General features: G+C 39.5%; 1 protein-coding gene across 23 annotated transcripts in view; it reads left to right on the top strand.

Moving 5' to 3' along the window:
- Window positions 1-20,608, top strand: part of CELF1 (CUGBP Elav-like family member 1) — a 70,968-nt gene that overhangs the window by 31,161 nt on the left and 19,199 nt on the right. For 6 of the 23 annotated variants that reach the window (XM_074584370.1, XM_074584359.1, XM_074584362.1 and 3 more), the window contains 10 exons: window positions 2,444-2,631; window positions 3,416-3,498; window positions 3,913-3,961; window positions 8,041-8,175; window positions 8,360-8,439; window positions 8,858-9,019; window positions 10,367-10,448; window positions 13,511-13,639; window positions 20,058-20,171; window positions 20,353-20,538. In XM_074584370.1, coding sequence (XP_074440471.1) covers window positions 2,454-2,631; window positions 3,416-3,498; window positions 3,913-3,961; window positions 8,041-8,175; window positions 8,360-8,439; window positions 8,858-9,019; window positions 10,367-10,448; window positions 13,511-13,639; window positions 20,058-20,171; window positions 20,353-20,538 — 1,198 coding nt within the window. In that variant the 5' untranslated portion in view covers window positions 2,444-2,453. Of the gene's footprint in view, window positions 1-686; window positions 777-2,443; window positions 2,632-3,415; window positions 3,499-3,912; window positions 3,962-8,040; window positions 8,176-8,359; window positions 8,440-8,857; window positions 9,020-10,366; window positions 10,449-13,510; window positions 13,640-20,057; window positions 20,172-20,352; window positions 20,539-20,608 lie in introns of all 23 variants that reach the window. The other 17 variants (XR_012586678.1, XM_074584349.1, XM_074584346.1 and 14 more) reach the window with 12 other exon arrangements.

Genomic DNA, 20,608 nt, shown 5'->3' on the forward strand with positions numbered 1-20,608 from the left:
GTTTTGCTCCTATAAAAGGAGTATGTTTTGATGTTCTGTGGTAGTTAAGGAATTTTTCAGTAATCAAATCTTTTTAACTTTGGTTTTTTGGCAGGTTCAGGGAAACATTTTAGCCGGCATTTTTCTCCCTAGAAGTTAGGAGAGTGTCAAAAGTAGTGCAAAAGGTGAAAAGAGTGAGATCAGCCATTTAAAATGTTTATGGTGAAGGAACCTCTTGACTTCACACCTTAATATTGGTGGTATGGGAAGTGTCTGTCTGAACCTCAGTGGTTCTCGGACTGCCATTTTGGGAGGCAAGGAGTTAGTTGGGGATGGAAAGACTGGAGTTTGTATTCTTTCTGCTCTGTTACCCATTGCTATCTTCATGGATCTGACACCCTGTTTATCTGACAGTGCACTCAGTACTGCTTCGCCAGGGAAAATTGCACAAAACAAGCCCAGTGCATCAGCATTTTCATTGTGTATCAAGCTGAGCCTCCCTTCACATGGTCACATCCCCTTTTTAATCTGGGATTCCATGTCCCTTTCCCAGTCCGGCCTGTTTCTGTGGTGTCTATTGCTGGTCTCCCTGAGCTTCTGTTTCTGTGGTTTGAGTGTTTTTTGTGTGGCTGAGTGTTAAGATCTGCAGGACTTTTGGAAGTGGCGTTGTTTGGGGCTTAGGCAATACACTGATTTAGTGTTAGTAGATTGTCACAGACTGAGGTGATGGCTGCGTTCAAGTTGGATTTTCTCCCAGAGATGATGGTGGACCATTGCTCCTTGAATGCTAGCCCTGTGTAAGTATTTTGTCTTCATGTCTAAGTTTATAACTAAAGTGATAGTTGGAATTGCTGTCTCTGAAGCCTCTGCTGTCTGATGCACTGCCCTTGACAGGGGGAGGAAAGAGATAGGAGAGCCTGCAGTTTGTTTTCTTGAAGAAATCCTAGTGGGCCTAGACAATTGATGTTGGATTCTGGATAGGGAAAATGATCTGATAGTTTTGTGGATGAGGGCTAAGGAGGAATAAAGCTATTTGGCAGTACTGTTTAAAGTATGCCACAGGTGCTGATATTATAAAATCAGGCATTTAAATCAATTGTTGGGAGAACAGTTTCTGTTCGGCCCTACTAATGACTCCACACTAAACCTTTTAGTTAAGAATGAAAGATTCCGTGAATACTGTTGAGGTCATGTTAAGAGTTGGCCAGTTAACAGGAGCCATGCTATGCTTTTTAAGCTAGCCATGGCATAGAAGGCAGGGCTCAAATTTATTATTGGAAGAGGGTAAATGATTTCCAGTTGCTCTCAATTGGAGTGAAAAAACACTGAATGAAAAGAGGTAGTTTACCTCTTTGTAAAAGGTATTTGCTTTGGCTGTTTGGAGCAGTGCTGACCCTTTCTGAGTGGAAAGGTAGAGAGGAGTGAAAGGATTTGTAATGATTCCTTTCCCTTCTAGTAAGAAGCTTTGTTGTTTCTGAGGTCTGTTCATACAGCTATAAAATCGTGAGCTTTCCCTGGCTTCAGTTTTTCCTTAGGCTCTGAACAGCAGTGTATTGAGGGGAAAAATTAACTAAACATTACCTGGTTTGGAATTTTTGTTATTATTTTTAAATTCTATTCATGCGGGAATATGATTGCAGATGGACAGTCAGAGGAACAGTGTTTACTGTAATGTGCAGTTAATAAGCCATTCAAAAACTATGTTTAAAGGAACAAAAAACAGAGATTAAAGAGCCACGTACTCTGGGAGAAGGCCACCTGTATTCTTCAACAAAGAGTCTGGGGGTGGGGGGAATCATTGTATACTTACTATTCCACTCCCCATGTCCTTTCTAGATTATGCAGGGGTTGGTCAGCAATTTTAACCTACTAATGACTATAGCTACAATAGGATGTCGTTACAGTCAGTCTTCCAGAGATAGGTCCTTTGGTATACCAGGCCATGACTGTATCTTCACCCTGGGAAACAGTTCCCAGATAGTCACATTTAAAAGCAAAACAAAAAAATGTTATCCTCTCATTTTCAGTGGTCACTGATAACTTCAGTAGTCTGTGGGTAGACTGTGTTTAGGTTCCTTCCTGTTCTGGTTTCTTTTTCTGTAAAATTTTACATGGTTGAGCTAGTGATATTTTTCCGTCATCTCAATAGATTTGTGTCCTGAATCCCAGATGTTGACTACGTTATAGAAATAAACGTTAAGAGAAGTTTTAAACAGCTGTGTAGAGCATTTGATTTCCAAGTACACAGCTTGCCAATGAACGTGAATGATGTTTCTGAATATTCTCTGGTATGCAGAATTAGAAATGTTCAAGAGTCTCTCTTTATATATATTTTAATTGTATACATTTATATATGTGTAGAAACTTTTTTTTAATCTCACTGTAAGCATGTGTCTTCTGGCTGCAATAGTATCTATAATCTGTGGAAACAGACAAACCAGAAATTACTTCTTGTTTTTCATAGGTCAAAGAAAATGAATGGCACACTGGATCACCCAGACCAACCTGATCTAGATGCTATCAAGATGTTTGTGGGTCAAGTCCCACGGAGCTGGTGTGAGAAGGATCTAAGAGAACTTTTTGAACAGTATGGTGCTGTGTATGAAATCAATGTTTTGAGGGACAGGAGCCAAAACCCTCCTCAAAGCAAAGGTGAGAACTTCTGTACTTCTCATGTGAGACCTGGGTTCTCGGCTGATTTCACATAGTTATCTCAGCTGTTTGCTTATTCAGACATCCCTGTGTGTTGGAGCTCTGTGTGACCAGTATGCATGCAAGCCCAGTCTTTATAGTCTTTAAGTGAATGTGTCTAATTATGCTTGGACTGTGATGCAGTTACTAGCTGAACTGAGGAAAATAATAATTATTTTTTTTTAGAGCTTAGAAGTGATGGAGATGCTTGAAGAATATGGATTATAATTGCAAAGTATATTGTGTTGCTTCAGAGCATCATTGTGATGCTATGATATGATCAAAATATTGCTGGAATTGTCACTGTTTCAGATAAAATATAAAATTGAGGTCTTAGTCATTTGTGTACATCAAATCCTAACCAATTGCTGTACCTGGATTTGCAGTCCAGTTACATGCATTATCTTATTTCCTGTGGAACTATGTAAGTTTTTGGTACTAGCAAAGAATTGTTGAGTTTGATAATGGAAGTAGCCAACAATTATTTGGCAGATGTATCTAAATGTTTGTTTTAAAGGTGTATTGGTGATGTTGGGGTCAGTGCTGAATATATCCTTTTTTATTGCACTAAGAAATAGTCTTTTAAACAGTCACAATCAGCAGGACCTACCTATTTCACTGTCTAACCTGTTCTACTTGTCATATGTTTTGCATTGGATGGATAGAATTGGGACTTGCAATTTCTGTACAGCATGTCAAGATGCATAGTGTTCTTTCTTGGCTAGCATTTTTGTTCCAATTGCAGGGTGCTGTTTTGTTACATTTTATACCCGTAAAGCTGCACTAGAAGCACAGAATGCTCTTCACAACATGAAGATCCTCCCAGGGGTAAGAGTAGAACTATGCTTTCTTTGCAACTCCATAGTGTTATTCTGAGCTCTAGCACCACTGATGTATAAACATACGTTATCTTGCCCTCAAATAATGTTTTAAAAGAACTATTCAAAAGAGCAATGTAATGAGATATTTGTATAACAGATCTTAAGGGAATTTTGGAACATTTGAGAGAATAATATGGTAGTGAAGTGGGTGGGCATGGCTCCTGTAACGCTCTGTGAGGATGAATAATGGCATATCATTGGGAAAGTTTTTCTTTCTTCTAGAAATGTATGTATTGTTACATATGCGCTTCTGTAGAGGTAATTTAGGCTACCATTTCTTTCTTCCACAATTTTTATGGGATGTATTTCATACAGTATGCAGTGAATGCATCTAGGATTAAATAATCTTTTTACATTTCAGATGCACCATCCTATCCAGATGAAACCAGCTGACAGTGAAAAGAGTAATGGTAAGCTTTATTAGAGTCTGAGTTTGGTGGCATCATTTGTGCTAATAGGGAAGCTTGAGGATTTTCCTTTTGTTGAACAGCTTGTGATGAGGTCTGCTTGAATTGGAGACCTGATTTTTTTTTTTTTAAGAAAAATTAAAAAAAAGGTGTGTTTACAATATAGTAGGTAGTGTAAGTGATGTCTCTAAAATTCCATGACTCAGTATCTCCCACTGCTGCTGCTTGTGGTAGAAGCATGTTGTCAATTAGGGAAACATCCAGTGAGTTCTTCTTTGTACTAAGGTGATTTAAATCTTTGTTGGGGACGTGGACAGTGGGATCGAGTGCACCCTCAGCAAGTTTGCAGATGGTGCCAGGCTGAGTGCTGTGGTTGATACCCTGGAGGGAAGGGATGCCATCTAAAGGGACCTTGACAGGCTAGAGAGGCGGGCCCATGTGAACCTCGTGAAGTTCAACAAGGCCAAGTGCAAGGTCTGGTACATGAGTCAGGGCAATCGTGAACATGGATACAGGCTGCGTGATGAAGGGATTGAGAGCAGCCCTGCAGAGAAGGACTTCAGAGTACTGGTGGATGGAAACTGAATATAAGCTGTCAATCTGTGCATGCAGCCCAGAAAGCTAGTTGTATCCTGGGCTGCATCAAAAGAAGGGCTAACAGGTCAAGGGAGGTGATTCTGCCATTCTGCTCCGCTCTCATACTCACCTGGAGTGCTATGTTCAGCTCTGGGGCCCCCAGCATAAGACAGACATGGCCCTTGGAGGTCAGTGACTAGTGGTGTTCCCCAGGGGTCAGTACTGGGTCCAGTCCTCTTCAATATATTCATCAATGACCTGGATGAGAGGACAGAGTGCACCCTCAGCAAGTTTGCTGATGACACAAAGCTGGGGTGGGGGGTGGCTGACACAGCGGAAGGCTGTGCCACCATACAGAGAGACCTGGACAGGTTGGAGATTTGGGCAGAGAGGAACCTTATGAAATTCAACAAGGGCAAGTGTAGGGTGCTGCACCTGGGGAGGAATAACCCCATGCACCAGTACAGGTTGGGGGCTGACCTGCTGGAGAGCAGCTCTGTGGAAAGAGACCTGGGAGTCCTGGTGGACAACAGGATGACCATAAGCCAGCAATGTGCCCTTGTGGCCAAGAAGGCCAATGGCATCCTGGGATGCATCCAGAAGAGCATGTCCAGCAGGTTGAGGGAGGTCATCTTCCCCCTCTACTCTGCCTTGGTGAGGCCGCACCTGGAGTACTGTGTCCAGTTCTGGGCTCCCCGGTTCAAGAAGGACAGGGAACTGCTGGAGAGGGTGCAGCAAAGGGCTACCAAGACGATTAGGAGACTGGAATGCCTCTCTTATGAAGAAAGGCTGAGGGATTTGGGTCTCTTCAGTCTGGAAAAAAGACGGCTGAGGGGGGACCTTATCAACACTTTTAAATACTTAAAGGGTGGGTGTCAGGAGGATGGGGCCAGGCTCTTTTCAGTGGTGCCCAGCAACAGGACAAGAAATAATGGACGTGTTCCTGTGCAACCTGCTCTAAGATGACCCTGCTCTGGCAGGGGGGTTGGACTGGATGATCTCCAGGGGTCCCTTCCAACCCTATGATTCTATGACCTGCTTGAGCAGGTCCAGAGGAGGGCCATGAAGATGATTGGGTGCTGGAGCACCTCCCCTATGAGGACAGGCTCAGAGAATTGGGGTTGTTTAGCCTGTAGAAGCAAAGGCACTAGGGAGACCTTGTTGCGGCCTTCCAGTACTTAAAGGGGGCCTGCAGGAAAGGTGGGGAGGGATTCTCTGTCAGGGAGTGTAGTGGTAGAAAAATGGGTAACGGTTTTAAACTGAAGGAGGGTAAATTTAGATTAGATGTTAGGAAGAAATTCTTTACTGGAACATGATGCCCAGAGAGGTTGTGGATGCCCCCTTACCAGAAGTGTTCAAGGCCACTTCACCACCTTCAAGGTTGGGTGGGGCTTTGAGCAATCTGGTCTGGTGGAAGGTATCCGTCCCTATGGCAGGGGCTGGGAATTAGATGATCTGTAAGGTCTTTTCCAGTTCAAACTGTTCTATGATTCTGTGAAATCTCAAAATGGTTTTTTGAGTCCTTGACCAAATTGAAGCAAAACCTGTTGCAACTACAGTGGGAGTCAAAACTTCTTGTAGTTTACAAGGGAGATTGAGAATTCACAACAGATCAGTAGATAAAAAAACTGAATATTTCTGCAGATTGGATATTTCAGGTGGGTTAAGACATTTAGCATCTACAGTTGGGTAAATGATCATTTATCCATGTATTTCCATGTGGAGCTGATATATGTACATATGTACATGCTCAATCTGTGTGTGTCTATATATATTGCTCCAAGATAAGCAAAGAAAGTGTTTATCGTTATATAGTTTCAGCCTTTCTAGGCTTGGCTGAATTTTACTTTCTTCATTTGCCATAGTTACTATAAAATTAGTGTTGCATCATGGAGAATATAATCCTGGTTCCAGAAAACTTACATCTTGAAATAATTGAAAACAGAAGATGAGATAACATATAGTAGGAGTAATTGCACCTGCAGATTCCTCCATGTGTATACAGAATATGTTTATGTGTAAATATATCTAGAAAGCAGTAATGCTTTTGAAGTATTGTTGGGAGAACAAAATAGGTTCTCTAAACTGAAATTGATCTTGCATTATACATGCACACACAGATATCCTGGGAAAATTATCAAAAAGGAAAAAAGTATTTAATGGAATTTTAGGGTGACAGTTCTGAGGCTATTATATAATTATATGAGTTTTAGTAAAAGTTGTAGGTGAAAATACAAATAAGAAAGCATCAGTTAAAAATATTTTGACTTGCCTTTTATAAAAGGGATTTTGAATCTCTTGAACTAAAACAGACTGAAAAAGGATTTGAAAGCAGCTTTCTGTTCTAAGAGCTTGGAAGTGGACTGGGTACAATATTAACATTTAATAGTCAAAGTTATGTCAGCTGGAATAGTTTGGAACTTTCCTCTTCAACGCCATAGACTCAGCAAGTAAGTTGTTTTCCCCACACCGTGGCACTAAATAGGAGATTTTCTGTCTTGAAGCTTCAAATTGTGCCACAGCCTTCATCATATTATATTTTATATCGTGCTGAATGTTGTATTTGCAAACTGTTTTTTATTTCCAAATGGTATTCTGCATAACTTGCTTCATCCTTTAAAAGCAAGTATTTCAGAGGTGATTATCATCCTTAAATAAGTAAAACGAGAGGTATAAAGTTCTGCTCTGGATTCGAATTTACCCCACTCCCTTAAGTGTCCTTAAACTGACTTTAGTAACCACTAACTGAGAAGTTAAGAGAAATGTCTTTGTGGACCATTTATTTTAAAATAGTCTGCACACTGAAAGGTATTCTTCAACTCTAATGTGTCTAGTACCATCAGTATTTAGAGGCAAGATACAGTAGCACACAGTCCATCGTTCTGATTTGAGGTGTTATTTTCATGCTTTTGGTACAGATGAGAATGGATGAATCTGAAACAGAGCTAAAACTGTTCTCTTTTAGCAACTGCTATAGCTTGCACTGTTGAGACAGGAGCATGAGGAAATAGATCTAAATTTAAGTGATTGGCATGATAAGGAGGCTAGAAAGAAGCTTTCTGCAGCTCACTTGCTTGTTTAGATACAGTTAGGTATGTTGGTAGTCTAAAGGTAGAAAAGACAGAGGAGAGGGAATTAAAATAGTCCAATAAAATACATACAAGTCTTCTCTCACTCACCGTGAACTGAACGTAGGAGATACAAGGAAATGCTGAATCTGGTATATTTTTCCTTTCCTTACGTTCTTGCAGTTCGCAGGCTTGCAAGGGAGAACAGTCAGCAAAATGTAAACATAAAACATCATAAAACAGGCATCCTTTAAGTTCATTGAGGTATCTCATATGCATACTCTTAAACTGAAGACGTTCCATTGTTGGGAATCTGGTTTTGACAAGCCCCTACCCTAAATACAAGGGAAGTAACTGCATTTGATGGAGAAGACTTGACAAAATAAGATCTAGTAAGTGCATATTTGCTGGTAATACTCTTATCCTTTGATTTCTTAGCAGTAGAAGATAGGAAGTTGTTTATTGGAATGATATCCAAGAAGTGCAATGAAAATGATATCCGAGTGATGTTCTCCCCTTTTGGGCAGATTGAAGAATGCAGGATATTACGGGGCCCAGATGGCCTGAGCCGAGGTAAGCAGGAAGCTTTTCTGACAGTTCAAGGTTCTCTGCTGGATGCTGTCTTTTGCAACTCAGCTCTTTCTGTGATCCCGCTCCACCACCGCCAACCCTGCCTCATAGGCATTTTCATTTCTTTATTCATCCCACTAATTGCAGATGTAGTGAATGACTCGGTTCCTTTTTGTTCTTTCCCCAGGTTGTGCGTTTGTGACTTTTACAACAAGAGCCATGGCACAAACAGCAATCAAAGCAATGCACCAAGCACAAACCATGGAGGTAAACCAAGTTAGTGGGTGTCAGGAGAAGATGTAGTCTTTCAGGCAGTCACTATGGAGTCTGGAGAACTAGAGAGCAGAGAAAAGGATGTGTGTTTCTTCGCAAATACTACTCCTGGATGTTTGTTTGTTCTGCTCCTGTTTTTAGAGCTCAAGATAGAAACTTCATCTTCAGAGAAAATACCGAAATATAAAATAGTATCAAAAGCAAATGAGATTTTTGTACCTTTAATGAAACATGCTGTTTGAATATATATATATATATATATGTATATATATATATATATATATATATATATATATGTATGTATGTATGCAAGTCAGGGGAGGGGAATGCTTCCAGTGACTGGGTCTTAATGCAGTATTTTTGTGACCGCTGGGGATAGCAAGTATGTAATTGTTTGAATTGCTCTTTGCAGGGTTGCTCTTCTCCCATTGTGGTAAAATTTGCAGACACACAGAAGGACAAAGAGCAGAAGCGAATTGCTCAGCAACTCCAGCAACAAATGCAACAGATCAGTGCTGCCTCAGTATGGGGAAACCTGGCTGGTCTCAACACACTTGGACCCCAATACTTAGCAGTGAGTTTCTAATTTGGGTTCTTTTCGTCTCTTCAGGGGCTACAGCATCTGTCTTGCAGTTTTTAATGTATTCATTTTTAGAGGGCTGTTGATAGATAGGAGCAGGGTTCTTAATCCCCATTTTGTGGATGAGGAGGCTGAAATTAAGTTATTTAAGTGAGGATTTCAACCCCAGTCACTGTAGCCCTGACTACTGAAACTTTTTTTTTTTCTCCTGTCTTCTGTAGAATGACTTTGTGCTGGGAAGATTTTCTTCTTATGTTATGGCCTCACTGTTTACCCATATAAATGCCCTTTTCATGTTTATCTGATGACATAGGTCTTGTATTCCTCTTCCATTTTTCCTTTTTTAGCCTTTATTTCTCTCATCCCCTTTCAGTGAAACCCAGAACAGTATTTGGTGCTGTCCAAATAGAAAAAGTGATTGGTATGGAAGCACCAGGCAGCTGACTGTGCACAGAAAAAAAAAAAAAAAGGAAAAAAAGAAAAAAAAAAACACAGAAAATAGAGAGAAACTACTCTCTCTAGCAAAAATGGTGCAACAGCAGGTAGTTTGTTTGTAGTTGATTTTGCTGGGTCCCTAAAGGGTGAACCTGTCATAAACTGATGTGCTCTGGCTCAGGTTGCCAGAGTAGCTATGAGAACTGTATTCATGCAATATAAAGTCTAGGGAACAGAAAGGGAAAATTTCATCTCATTCTTGGTATGGTGTACTGTTCAAGTGGGGGCATTCTCTCTTTTACCACTGATTTAGGTTTGGTAGGTTAGAATTTTTTACAACACCACCTTGTTAATGGAGACAGGAATAGGAAATCCCTCTAAATAGCTTCTGAGCTGGGGCTTGAAATTTGTCTGCTGTGCTTAAGGAAAGTGGAGGGGGTTCCCTCTCTCGGTGGCTCTTTGATTTTGGTATGGCATTTGCCATTTATCCTGTGCTGGCAACGTCAGCTGTTAAGTCTGGCTTGACTATCCTTGGTCTATCCTTAAGGGTAGCAGTCCTGACTAAGGTGCTTTGAATAGGAGTTCTTTCTCACTACTGATTCTACTGGTTTTGTCTTGGTGTATTAGCTATAAACTTCCCTCAACTTTGATTGTGTTGAGTGAGGAAAGCACTGTGCTGTTGCTTTGGCTGCAACATGATGCATGGGCCATGTGGATTTTCACTATGGTGGTGCTCTGGCTGTACTGTTTAAGGGGAATTTTCTTTATGCTTTGCTACAATGTGGTGCATGGGCAGTGGGAATTCCCTTTGTGACGGCGCTCTGGCTGTGGTGTGATGCAGTTTCTCCCAGAAGCGGAGCCAGCCCTCACTCTCACTCTTGTTTTGTTTTTTGGTGTAATGTCTAGCTTTATTTGCAGCTCCTTCAGCAGACAGCAGCTGCGTCATCTGGGAACCTGAACACATTGAGCAGCCTCCACCCAATGGGAGGTGAGTTTTTGCCACTAGAAGACAAAATCAGTGCCAAAGTAAAGAGGAGGAGGGTAGAGAAAGTGGCCAAAAGGCTGTAGACACATTAACCTCATTTGAAATAAGTAGTCCTGAGTTTACCCACCTTTGGAATGGCAGGAATACTCCGCTACAAGTGTGGATGTTCCTTCTTAATCTTAGTTAGCCATTGTCCCCAAGGTAAGTTGTGGTATGCTGGTAATCTCCTCTACCTCTGGCATTTAATATCATCCTCCCTTATGGGTACAACAAGATGGCTTTGGATATTTATTTTCATCCGAACAGGTGCATATGTGAAGTAATTGTTTTTGAAGTAAAAGCTAATGCGTTTGTTTCAGTGATAATGGACTCTTAAGTTTCCCGTTTAAAATTCTTTGTTCTTAAATATATCAAAGTCGAAAACGCAACGTTGGTAGGAATGTGCACTAGCCCTTCATTCAGGTTCTTTAATTCCTTCATTTGAACTACAATTGATTACACCATTGCTGTTAGGGAAAAATCAGCTTAATAGGTATGAGCCAAATTCCTTGCTGTGGACTGCTAGTCAGAATAGTCACTAAATATGGCAGCACTGGAGCTGCAAATTGATTGTCCTTTCTGTCTTCACAGTGCAGGGAATAATAAGACATATGTTAGTAACTCCAGTAGCTGCATTCTAAAAATCCTTCTGCTATAGTTTTGGTTTTAATACTGAACTTCTTAAGCCTTCAAAATTGCCTCTTGGAGTTTTACGGTAGTTCACAATGTTACATGCTCTGTCTGTGCAGAGGTTAATCTAAAAGTGTTAAGAAAATAATGTGGCTTTCTACATCTGAGCTGTGTTGGTACACCCATCAGTAACAACTGAAACTTTTGTAAAGTGTTACTGTTTTGATTGTAAGAGCTTTGATTTATACTTGAGGTTGATTCTAACCTTAACTTTTTCTGTGTACTTTTTTCATGTTGAATCTCTTCAGAGCTCTTAGATTTAAGACTCTTGCCAAAAGCAATTTTTTAAAAATGAATTTCACTAATATCCTGTGTGGTGGTGATCTATAATAGATCTTGTTATCTGTGTGATATTGTTTTCTCCCCCTCTTGTGTCTGTTTAAAAGCAAGTAGTAATAAAGGAGAAAAACAGTACAGCAGCTCATGTTAATTGTTACTACAGTAAGAACTGGGGAAGATGCTAACTAGCTGAGGTTGCCTTTGAAGTTTCCAGAGTAATTCTGTTTTCACTATTTAAAAAAACATCTTAAAAATTGGGAACTCAGACATATAAATAACATGTTGCATGGTGGTGTTTTGAAAGAATTATTTCAAGTCTGATTCTTCACAGAGAGAGTTTTAATTTCAAAGTTCTGTTAATATCTCAGCTGATCTCCTTTCTTGAAATTCATGGATAGAAAAATTAAGTAGGTAATTAGATTCCAAACTGTAAATATTAAGAATTTAATCTTAACCCTGTTTGAAAGCAGATGGGAAAACAATGTGATGACAAGAGGACAGGTGCAGTGTGTACATGCCAAACTGCTTCAGAAAGAAAGCAAGCTGCTCTGTTCTTCACTAGCTCTAGCACTTGCACTTTTAACCCTCTGTAGCACAATAAAAACCAAAAATACAACTTTTTGGTTTTAACTTCATGCTTTTATGATACAGTGGCACCTTGATAATCTAAACAAAGGCAGAATCCTCTTGGTTCAGGCACTAAATGTGGTTAGGGAAACAAACCCTGTCACAAAGAGAAAACAATTGAAAAAGATTTTAAAAAGCCCAAATGAACTATGCTAAAGGTAGTAGAAGTTTTTTACAAAATAAATTGTTTATACTGGTTTGTCACTTACATTTTTATGTTGTCTGTTTATATTCTTAGATTACAAAACTGGGATTTTAATTATTTGAGGTTGTGCTTTGTCACCAAATACTTACTAAGCATCCAAAAGATTAGGTGCCACATTTACCTAGGGTTTTTCCATGTTGTTATATGAATGGTGATTAATTTAATTTCAGTTTTAATTTTGTAAGGAAGAATTAGTAGGAATTGTCTGAAGTCAGATGAAAAGAGGAGGGAATTGTTAGAATAAGCAAAAGTAGAGACAAAAAAGGGAAATAAGGGAAGAGGGAAGAGAGGCAAAATTGGAAGAATGGGGCTAGCCCACTAAAGGATGGCTAAAATACAGAATTCAGAAGATGATGGATATCAATGGTAATCCCATGGCAGGAAAGGAGGGTAAACCATTGTTAGTACTGACCGAATGGTTTCATTAAAAAGCTATGACTGAAAAATTAAGGTGAGTCAGATAAGTAAATTGACGGTTAAAAATTCATCAACACAAGGATACCTTCCTCCTCCTACAGTATTCCTGAACGTTTACCCACAACATGCCTGATGTTTCCCATCTTCCTTACCACTTTTGTTTGACCAGATGACTAGCCTCCATTGTCTACGATCAGTATGTTGTCTGATCTTGTGGTCAGAAGTTGACACCTAGCATTGTTTCACAACTGGCTGTTGCTTCCTGGCTGCCAAGGGGACCAAACAAAATGTGATGATGCTCAGCTGGTGGTGGGTGGGTTAAAGGTATGACTTTATGGCCACCATGGTGTGTAGGCCTTCTTGAAAGAATTCTGCGGTTTTTACTGTTCCCGTACAAAGAGAGTGGAGGGACACCAGAGAAGAGGAGTTTATTGGCCTGGTGTCTAGACAAGTTCTCTAGCTTACAGATGTCAGACTCTGGCTTAACTCTCAGTTAAAGCTGCTGTGCCTTTGTGACTGGAGAGAACGCTGCTTGAAAATTTCTGTACTCTGGAATCTACATCTGGGATCATGACTACCTGGTCTTTTACCAAAACTCATCTATCTGGGCAAACAAAAATATTTTTTTTTTTTTAGTTACAACAAGGAATCACAATGCAGAAAAGATCAGTAACTAGTATTAAGCCTGTTGCTTTTTAAGCTCCTTCTCATTACTCCCTTGTGATGTGCTGAGGCTGCTGGATCTGTTAAGCTTGGATGACGGTGACTATTATAGGAGAAACTCTGTGCTTTCTTCGATGTGTTGCAGGACTGAATGCGATGCAATTACAGAACCTGGCTGCATTAGCAGCTGCGGCCAGTGCAGCTCAGAATACACCGAGCGGTACCGCTGCACTCACTTCCTCTAGCAGTCCCCTGAGTGTGCTCACCAGCTCAGGTAAGAGACTGCCTATGCTCTACTGTGTTATGACGTGGGTTGCCTTAGGAGTCGTTTCAGGATAATGTCACCTGTTTTGTATATCCCTTTATTGTCACTTTTATGTTGATTCTTTAATAGACAAGCAGTTTTACAGGTAGATTCAGTGGCCTTTATTTAGGGTAGATATCTTTGCCACAAGCAAAGACTTCTTACCTGCTGTGTTCCTTCCTCCGATGGTCAGATTAATTTAGAGTAAAAGAATTTTTGAGGTCATCATGAAGCAGAAAGGTAGGTGACCTCTTTCCAGTCACGTTATTGAAATCTCATGACGTATTTGGTTTCTCTGATTTTAGGCAGAGATGCCTTAAGCATCAGTAAGGCATTCAGTGCACTAAAACAGTACAGTTTAGATTTCTCTGGTGTCAATGAAGACAACTACCTTATAGAAGCAGAATAAATAGACCCCTAGCACATTCATTGGAAAGCGGTTATCTAGAACTGAGTGTATGAGTTGCACATAGAAGTCAGTATCTTTCTCTTCTGGATTTTTCTTTTTGTGGTTTGGATTTTTTGGTTTTGTTTGTGTTGGTTTGGGTTTTCTTTGCTTTAGGTTATGTACGCTATTCAGAGAGGCTAGAACGTCCAAGTAGCGTTCTTCTGCTGTCTTACTGTTAAATGTGATCATTAAATGCAACAAGCAAGCAAAACAAAAAAATAAATTAGATTGCACTTACATCAGATGTGCTCAGTTTTTACCACAAATGTGATTATTTCTATCCTGTTTTCAGTTATTTCTAAATACTGAAATGGGAAGGGAGATCCTGTATTTTCAGGGTGTCAGTTTTCCAGCATCTACAGCATGGTATGTGGATTTGGGTTTGGCTTTTTTGTTTCTCATAAAAAAGCCAAATTGCTTATCCAGTTTTGAAATCCAGCCTACAGAGTTGACGTCCTCACCTGTGACTGTGAAAGACTAAAGGGGGTTAGGGGTGTTTTAAATTTATACGTAGCTTTTTGTATTGCATAGGAGGACCAAGGAGCTGGACTAAAAGATTATAAAGAGATTACAAGGAAAAGCTGTTTAGAAAACCTTATGTCACATGATCAGGAGTTAAACTGAGTGCTTTGCACAGTTATCTACTTGGAGAAATCCGCCAGAAAGAATTCAGTTCAAAGAGCATTCTGTTGCTGGAAAGGGGATTTTTTTTTTTTTTACATGAAAAGTTTGTGGTCTGCAATTCTAAAAGATTAGATTTTCAAAATTTATCTTGACTCCCAGCTATGCTATCATATTCTATAATTAAAAAAAAAAAGTTGATGCTATAGAAGAGCTGCATTTATAACCCACTAATGCTCTTCATCATAGAGAAAGCATGAAGGTGAATATATCTGGGAATTTCTCCCATGTTCCCTCATGCAGTAGCAGAGCTGGAATTGCCAGGTTGCCGTTTGCTGTGACTGATGTTTTGAACTAAGATTTCCTTGTTGGCTTTCTCATGTACTGACTGGAGCAAGTTTGTTCTCTGATTTGTTGAGGTGGGGAAAGGAATTGGCAAGTTGTGAAATTCAAATGCCAGATGTGATAGAAAAGGCAGAGACAGCCTCTTCTCAGAAGTGTACAGTGAAAGGACAAGGGCAATGGACATAAGTTGCTACAGAGAAAGTTCTGACTGGATATAAAAGAAAAATAAAATTAATGGTGAGTGTGATTAAGCTCAGGAACCAGGTGCCAGAGGGGCTGTGGAATCTCCGTCATTTCAGAGATTGAGAATGCAATTGGAATGAACCCTGAACAGGCTGACCTAACTCAAGAGGTTAGACCAGCTCTGAGCAGACCATTAGACTAGATGATCCACAAACATCCTTTTCCACTGAAGTTATGCTACTGTTGTGTGATTCTTTGGGATTAGTTTTCCCTCCCTGAGTTTTGGCTGTTTCACAGCACTCTGCAGGTTCTTTTTCCCTTGATGATAGACATATCTCGAGATTCTGTTCCACTTTTGATCATGCTGGTGGAGGGGCTAGGGGGTGGGGAGCAGTCCATTAAGTACCTTCTCTGCTCAATCCAAACAGCATTCTAATTGCCAGTTGTATCAATAAATGATTATGTGTCAACAATCAAGTAATCATGATGGGTCATTTGAATTAATATCCTATACAGGTGTGTCAGTCAGTTCACTTTTCACAGGCTTGTAATACGAAGCAGTCACTACTGTATTGCTCTTTAAATTTAATTTCAAGTAGAATTTTAAAAAGTAGAGATTAACTTTGTTCAAAAGAAATAAAAAGTTCTGGATGATGTGTGGTCTATATGTAGTCACTGACATCAAACTCTGAAACAGTTTCAGTGGTTTTCATTGGAGGTATGAATATACTTCACCTTTTTAAAACTGAACTTAAACTGGGGGGAGGGGAAGCCTCAATGTGTACAGACAGCATTCAATCTCATGATACTTCGTATAATTATACAGCTTTTTAACTCTTTGCTCTGAACCAGCAATTACCTTGTATAAAAGCAAACTTGAAATTCTCTTTTAGTTAATATTTACGTGTGCATTTACACTGTATGTATTCACATAGAAGGCTGTTGGACTGCATGCATTCAGAGCATCCCTCCTGAACCATACCTGGACCTTGAAAAAACTCGGTATATAGCTGTTCAGTACCATGTATGAGTAAACGCCTTCCTTGTCTGTGAGACATATGACAACATCTACTATGATAACCTCTTAAACCTAACTGCAGATGAGATGACTACCAGCTTGACTTCTGTCCATCTGTTTTCGAAATTTTGACCTGATGCTTATTTGGATATCTCTTCTACGTTGTCCTCAAACTGCATAATCCAGAAGAACCCTGGAAAAATCCAGACGAACCATTATGCATGGTTACCTTTTTTTTTTTTATCTGCACTGACATCTTTGGTATTTGGGGAACTTGGGAGACCACACAGTGCAGAGTTTGTGGACTATGTATAGGTTACATGTCAGAATGGTTGAAATCAGAGGTGTTAAGTGTTGTGCTGTCTTCCTGCTCGTTTTAGGTGACTTTGTTTAGGTATTGTGTATTTTGATGTAGAATAGGATGGAGCAAAACCTTCAACCTTGCAATAAAGCAGCTACTCTTTGGAACTGGACAGAGTGCTGCTGCATCCACGTATAGGTAATCCATGTTACAGAGACTATGGCCTTAGGTAAACTCATTTAAACTGCTAGCTTGTGAAAGGGATGCTCAAGAAAACGTTACAGAAGTATTTCAGGATTGGAGTGTCTTGTCAGCCATCTTTTCAACTTGGCCGTCAATAAGAATTGTCTGCTCCAAAGCAAAATAGAATGGTTGCAAAAGTTGATGTATTTTCCATTTCTCCTCCTTTCAAAGGCAACCATCAAAGGTGCAGAAAAGACTAGAGGACTTTGCTGGCCTTGGTGTCCCTCCAGCAAAATTGTTTTCAGGGACATTATAGTCTTTTTGCTTTTAGCGTAATTAATTCTGGTACAGTTCAGACAGATTCATTGTCTGAATTTTAGTGTTTATTGCTTGGAAGCTAGATGACTGATTTAGAACAAACTTACTGTTCTCTCAGTTTACCTACCTCCACAAGTAGTTAGTTGTCCTTGTCCTTTGTTTTTCCTAGCTATTCTTTACTACATATTCAAATTTTCTGAAAACATTTGCAAGTGTTTTCAGCTGGTTATCTTAGAGTTAGCCTTTTTACTAGATACATAACTTAGTAGATAGATATAAGAAAACATAACCTCAGTAGCAAGCAAAAAAACCCCAACAACCCACCAAAAACTGCACAGAAACAATGTTAAGAATCAGGGATGGAGTAAAGAACATGTATAAAGCCATATTGGTTTGCCAGTTTTCTGGTCTGAAATAATACACAAAAAACAGAAGTACAGAGAGAGGATGACTTAGAACTGTGGAACTCCTTCCCTAAAAGGAACGAGGGAGCCTGAAAAAATAGAACACTAACATGGGAGGAGGATATGATTGAAGTATATAAGTATATTAGTGTTGTGATGAAGACAAATAGGGAAAGACCAGTCGTTAGATATTTCTAGACAAGAATTACAGGTTATCAGGTGAAGTTGTCAGCTGGCAGTTCAGAAATAAAAAGAGCTATTTCTTTGCATAGTGCATGATTAAATTGCAGAACTCATGCCTTAGAACACAGTAGAGTCAAACAGTTCAGTGTTCAAAATGCGCTGAAATTAATAAATTAAATCCTTAACTTCAATAAAAAGACATTGCCCTGGGCTGAAAAACTCCCGGATTTGCAAATTGCTGCATTGGTGTATAGACTATACCTAGAAAGTACTACTTTGTAATTGCCCTGTATTTCTGCTCTACTGTTATTTATCTGCCTTTAGTCATCATCAGAAATGGGGTGCTGACTCAGTACAGCAATTCTACATACAAATGATAAAGAAAATAAACCAGTGTTAAATTTTCTTGGCATTTTCAGTACTAAAGCATTTCTTGTTTTGCTTAAAGATATTTCTGATAAAATCAGCTAAACTAAAATAACTGTGTGTTCACCTTTTTGTAGTGGTTTACATGAATTTATTTAAAATCACAAGCTTTTTAAAGTAGGGAGGGCATCTGTTCTCTCTTTTACACTGCTCTCTAGCCTTGGCTTTGTTCTTTTTTTCCCCATACCACTACTATTTTATTGTGGGTGGGTTTTTTAAATGGTGTTCTCATCTGTCAAATGTAGTATCTTTTTGAATTATGTAGATTAGCAATGAAGTGTTGCATAAACAATTGGTATTCTGAAATCAAAGCAGCTGTATCGTTTCTGAACGCTGGCTTTTATTCAGCCAACTGTGCTATTTTTTTCTACCAACTTGAGGGTTATACTCTGACTTGTTCTCTGTATTTTTCCAACATTTAATATGCTACTGATAGTAAAACAGGAAGTGTCTCCTTTTCTTCAGAGTAGGCATCTTAAAATATAGTTTGGGACATTGTCTTTCAGTTTCTGACTTAAGAGAATTTGTCTAGAACTTTTCTTAGGGGAGGTTTGTCATTTCCTCCGTCAGTACAAAAACTAAGCAGTGATATGAAGTGCAGTTCCCTGAATTCTCATGCAGCCTTTGTTAGGTACAACTACTGTTGTTAGGCTTTGAGCAGCTTTTGCTGGGGCTTGTTAGGCAAGTTTGCTGTATTACATTTAAATAGTTACCACATTCCACTCCAGCAGAGACTTTGTGCCACATATCTGAAGTGGTGAATAGGTAGTGTGTGTGTGAATCTGCTTGAAAGATGCTAACGATTCTTTTAAAAGTTTCAATGTATGTACACAGCATAACTGAGAATCACAAAAACACGAAGGAAACTGAAGATGCCTGAATTTCAGTTCTTCTGTTACCCACTTGGTCAGACAGATAAATTCTTCCTGAAAGCAGACTACAAGATGCTTCTGCAGCACCAGTCTTCAGTATCTTTTAACTTGTAGAAGCCATAAGTACTTTCCAGTGCATCTTGTGCAGTAAATTTAAACTTCTGGGTTAATAGCAGTATGCATAGCTTTTCTTATTTACTGCTATATAATCATAAAAATACTATTCTTTTCTTATTTTATCATGTCCATAATCTTTGTAGATTACCTTAATTTGAACTTCTGTTTCTTTTGATATACCAGCTTAGCAGACTTTTTTTCTCATGGTTTTGATGTCTATTTTTGTAGAACAGACTACCTGTTGTAGAATTTGGCGGGCTATGTAAGCTGTTATTCTGCTAGGTACTGTATCTGTGGACTTCTCTTACTGAGTAAACATGGTTGAAGATGTTAGTGGCACAGTCAACAGAGGATAGACTATGTATTTTGGATGGAAATTCCAAGACTTTTCTTGGCCCTAGCCCCAGCTGATGCAGCAGCATTTTTAATGGAAAATCATTTCATGTGTCAGAATAATCTGATCATCTGCTGTTCCTGTTCTGGCAGTATGGGAAAACCCTATGTTCAGTTTGACTGGAGCTTTCCTTAATGTCCCTAGTATCTGTGTTTCAGGTTTCTTTCACCTTGTGTGATGTTTCAAGGATAGAAGTTAATACATAAAAAGTGATTCTTACCCAGTTTAGGCAGCAGGAAAGAGTCACTGCTGCTGGTCACCTTATATTGAGGTACAGAGTTTAGCTAATATTTGTATATTGTCTGAATCTTAGGTGTCTTATCCTTAATGAAATTATTATTGCTACAAAAGGTAGGCAATATAACGAAGTAGTAGAAATTTTTCAAAAATGTAGGAAGGGATTAGGAGATACAAGCAGTATGATCAATCATGTTGTGTGGGTTTGGGATTATTTTTTTTTTTCTGACATAAAGTATACTGTGTTGCTTTGATCTGTTCCTTACTAGCCTTTTCTACGGAAATAACTTCATGAAGAAGTTGAATTATTGCTTAAGGTTAATTATCTTTTTTAATAGCAGGTTCCTCACCTAGCTCCAGTAGCAGCTCCTCTGTTAATCCAATGGCTTCTCTTGGAGCATTGCAGACACTGGCAGGGGCTACAGCAGGCCTCAACGTTAGCTCTTTAGCAGGTAAGCTATGTGTTGTGGTGGGTTGGGGGGAATAGCTGATTATCATTCCTCAGGCTGTGCTAGTTCTGTGAGGTTTTTTTTCCTGCTCCCTGCTTTTTGTAATAATGCATAATACTTGAAAGGTAGTCAGTCTGGCTCAGTGGAAGTGCTCAGTCATCTTTATTTTCTCTTTCTTATACAGGAATGGCAGCCTTAAATGGAGGACTTGGCAGTGGTGGTCTCTCAAATGGGACAGGTAGCACAATGGAAGCCCTCACACAGGCTTATTCTGGAATCCAGCAATATGCTGCTGCTGCATTGCCCACACTCTATAACCAGAGTCTCTTAACACAGCAGAGTATCGGTGCAGCGGGAAGTCAAAAAGAAGGTAGGGAGAAAGTTGTAGAAACAAGTTGAGAGGTGTTTTTGAAAGGGCAAGCTCAGCCCTTGCTCAGACC

Source organism: Larus michahellis, chromosome 4 (genome assembly GCF_964199755.1).
Source record: "Larus michahellis chromosome 4, bLarMic1.1, whole genome shotgun sequence".
NCBI classification, from domain to species: Eukaryota; Metazoa; Chordata; class Aves; order Charadriiformes; family Laridae; genus Larus; species Larus michahellis.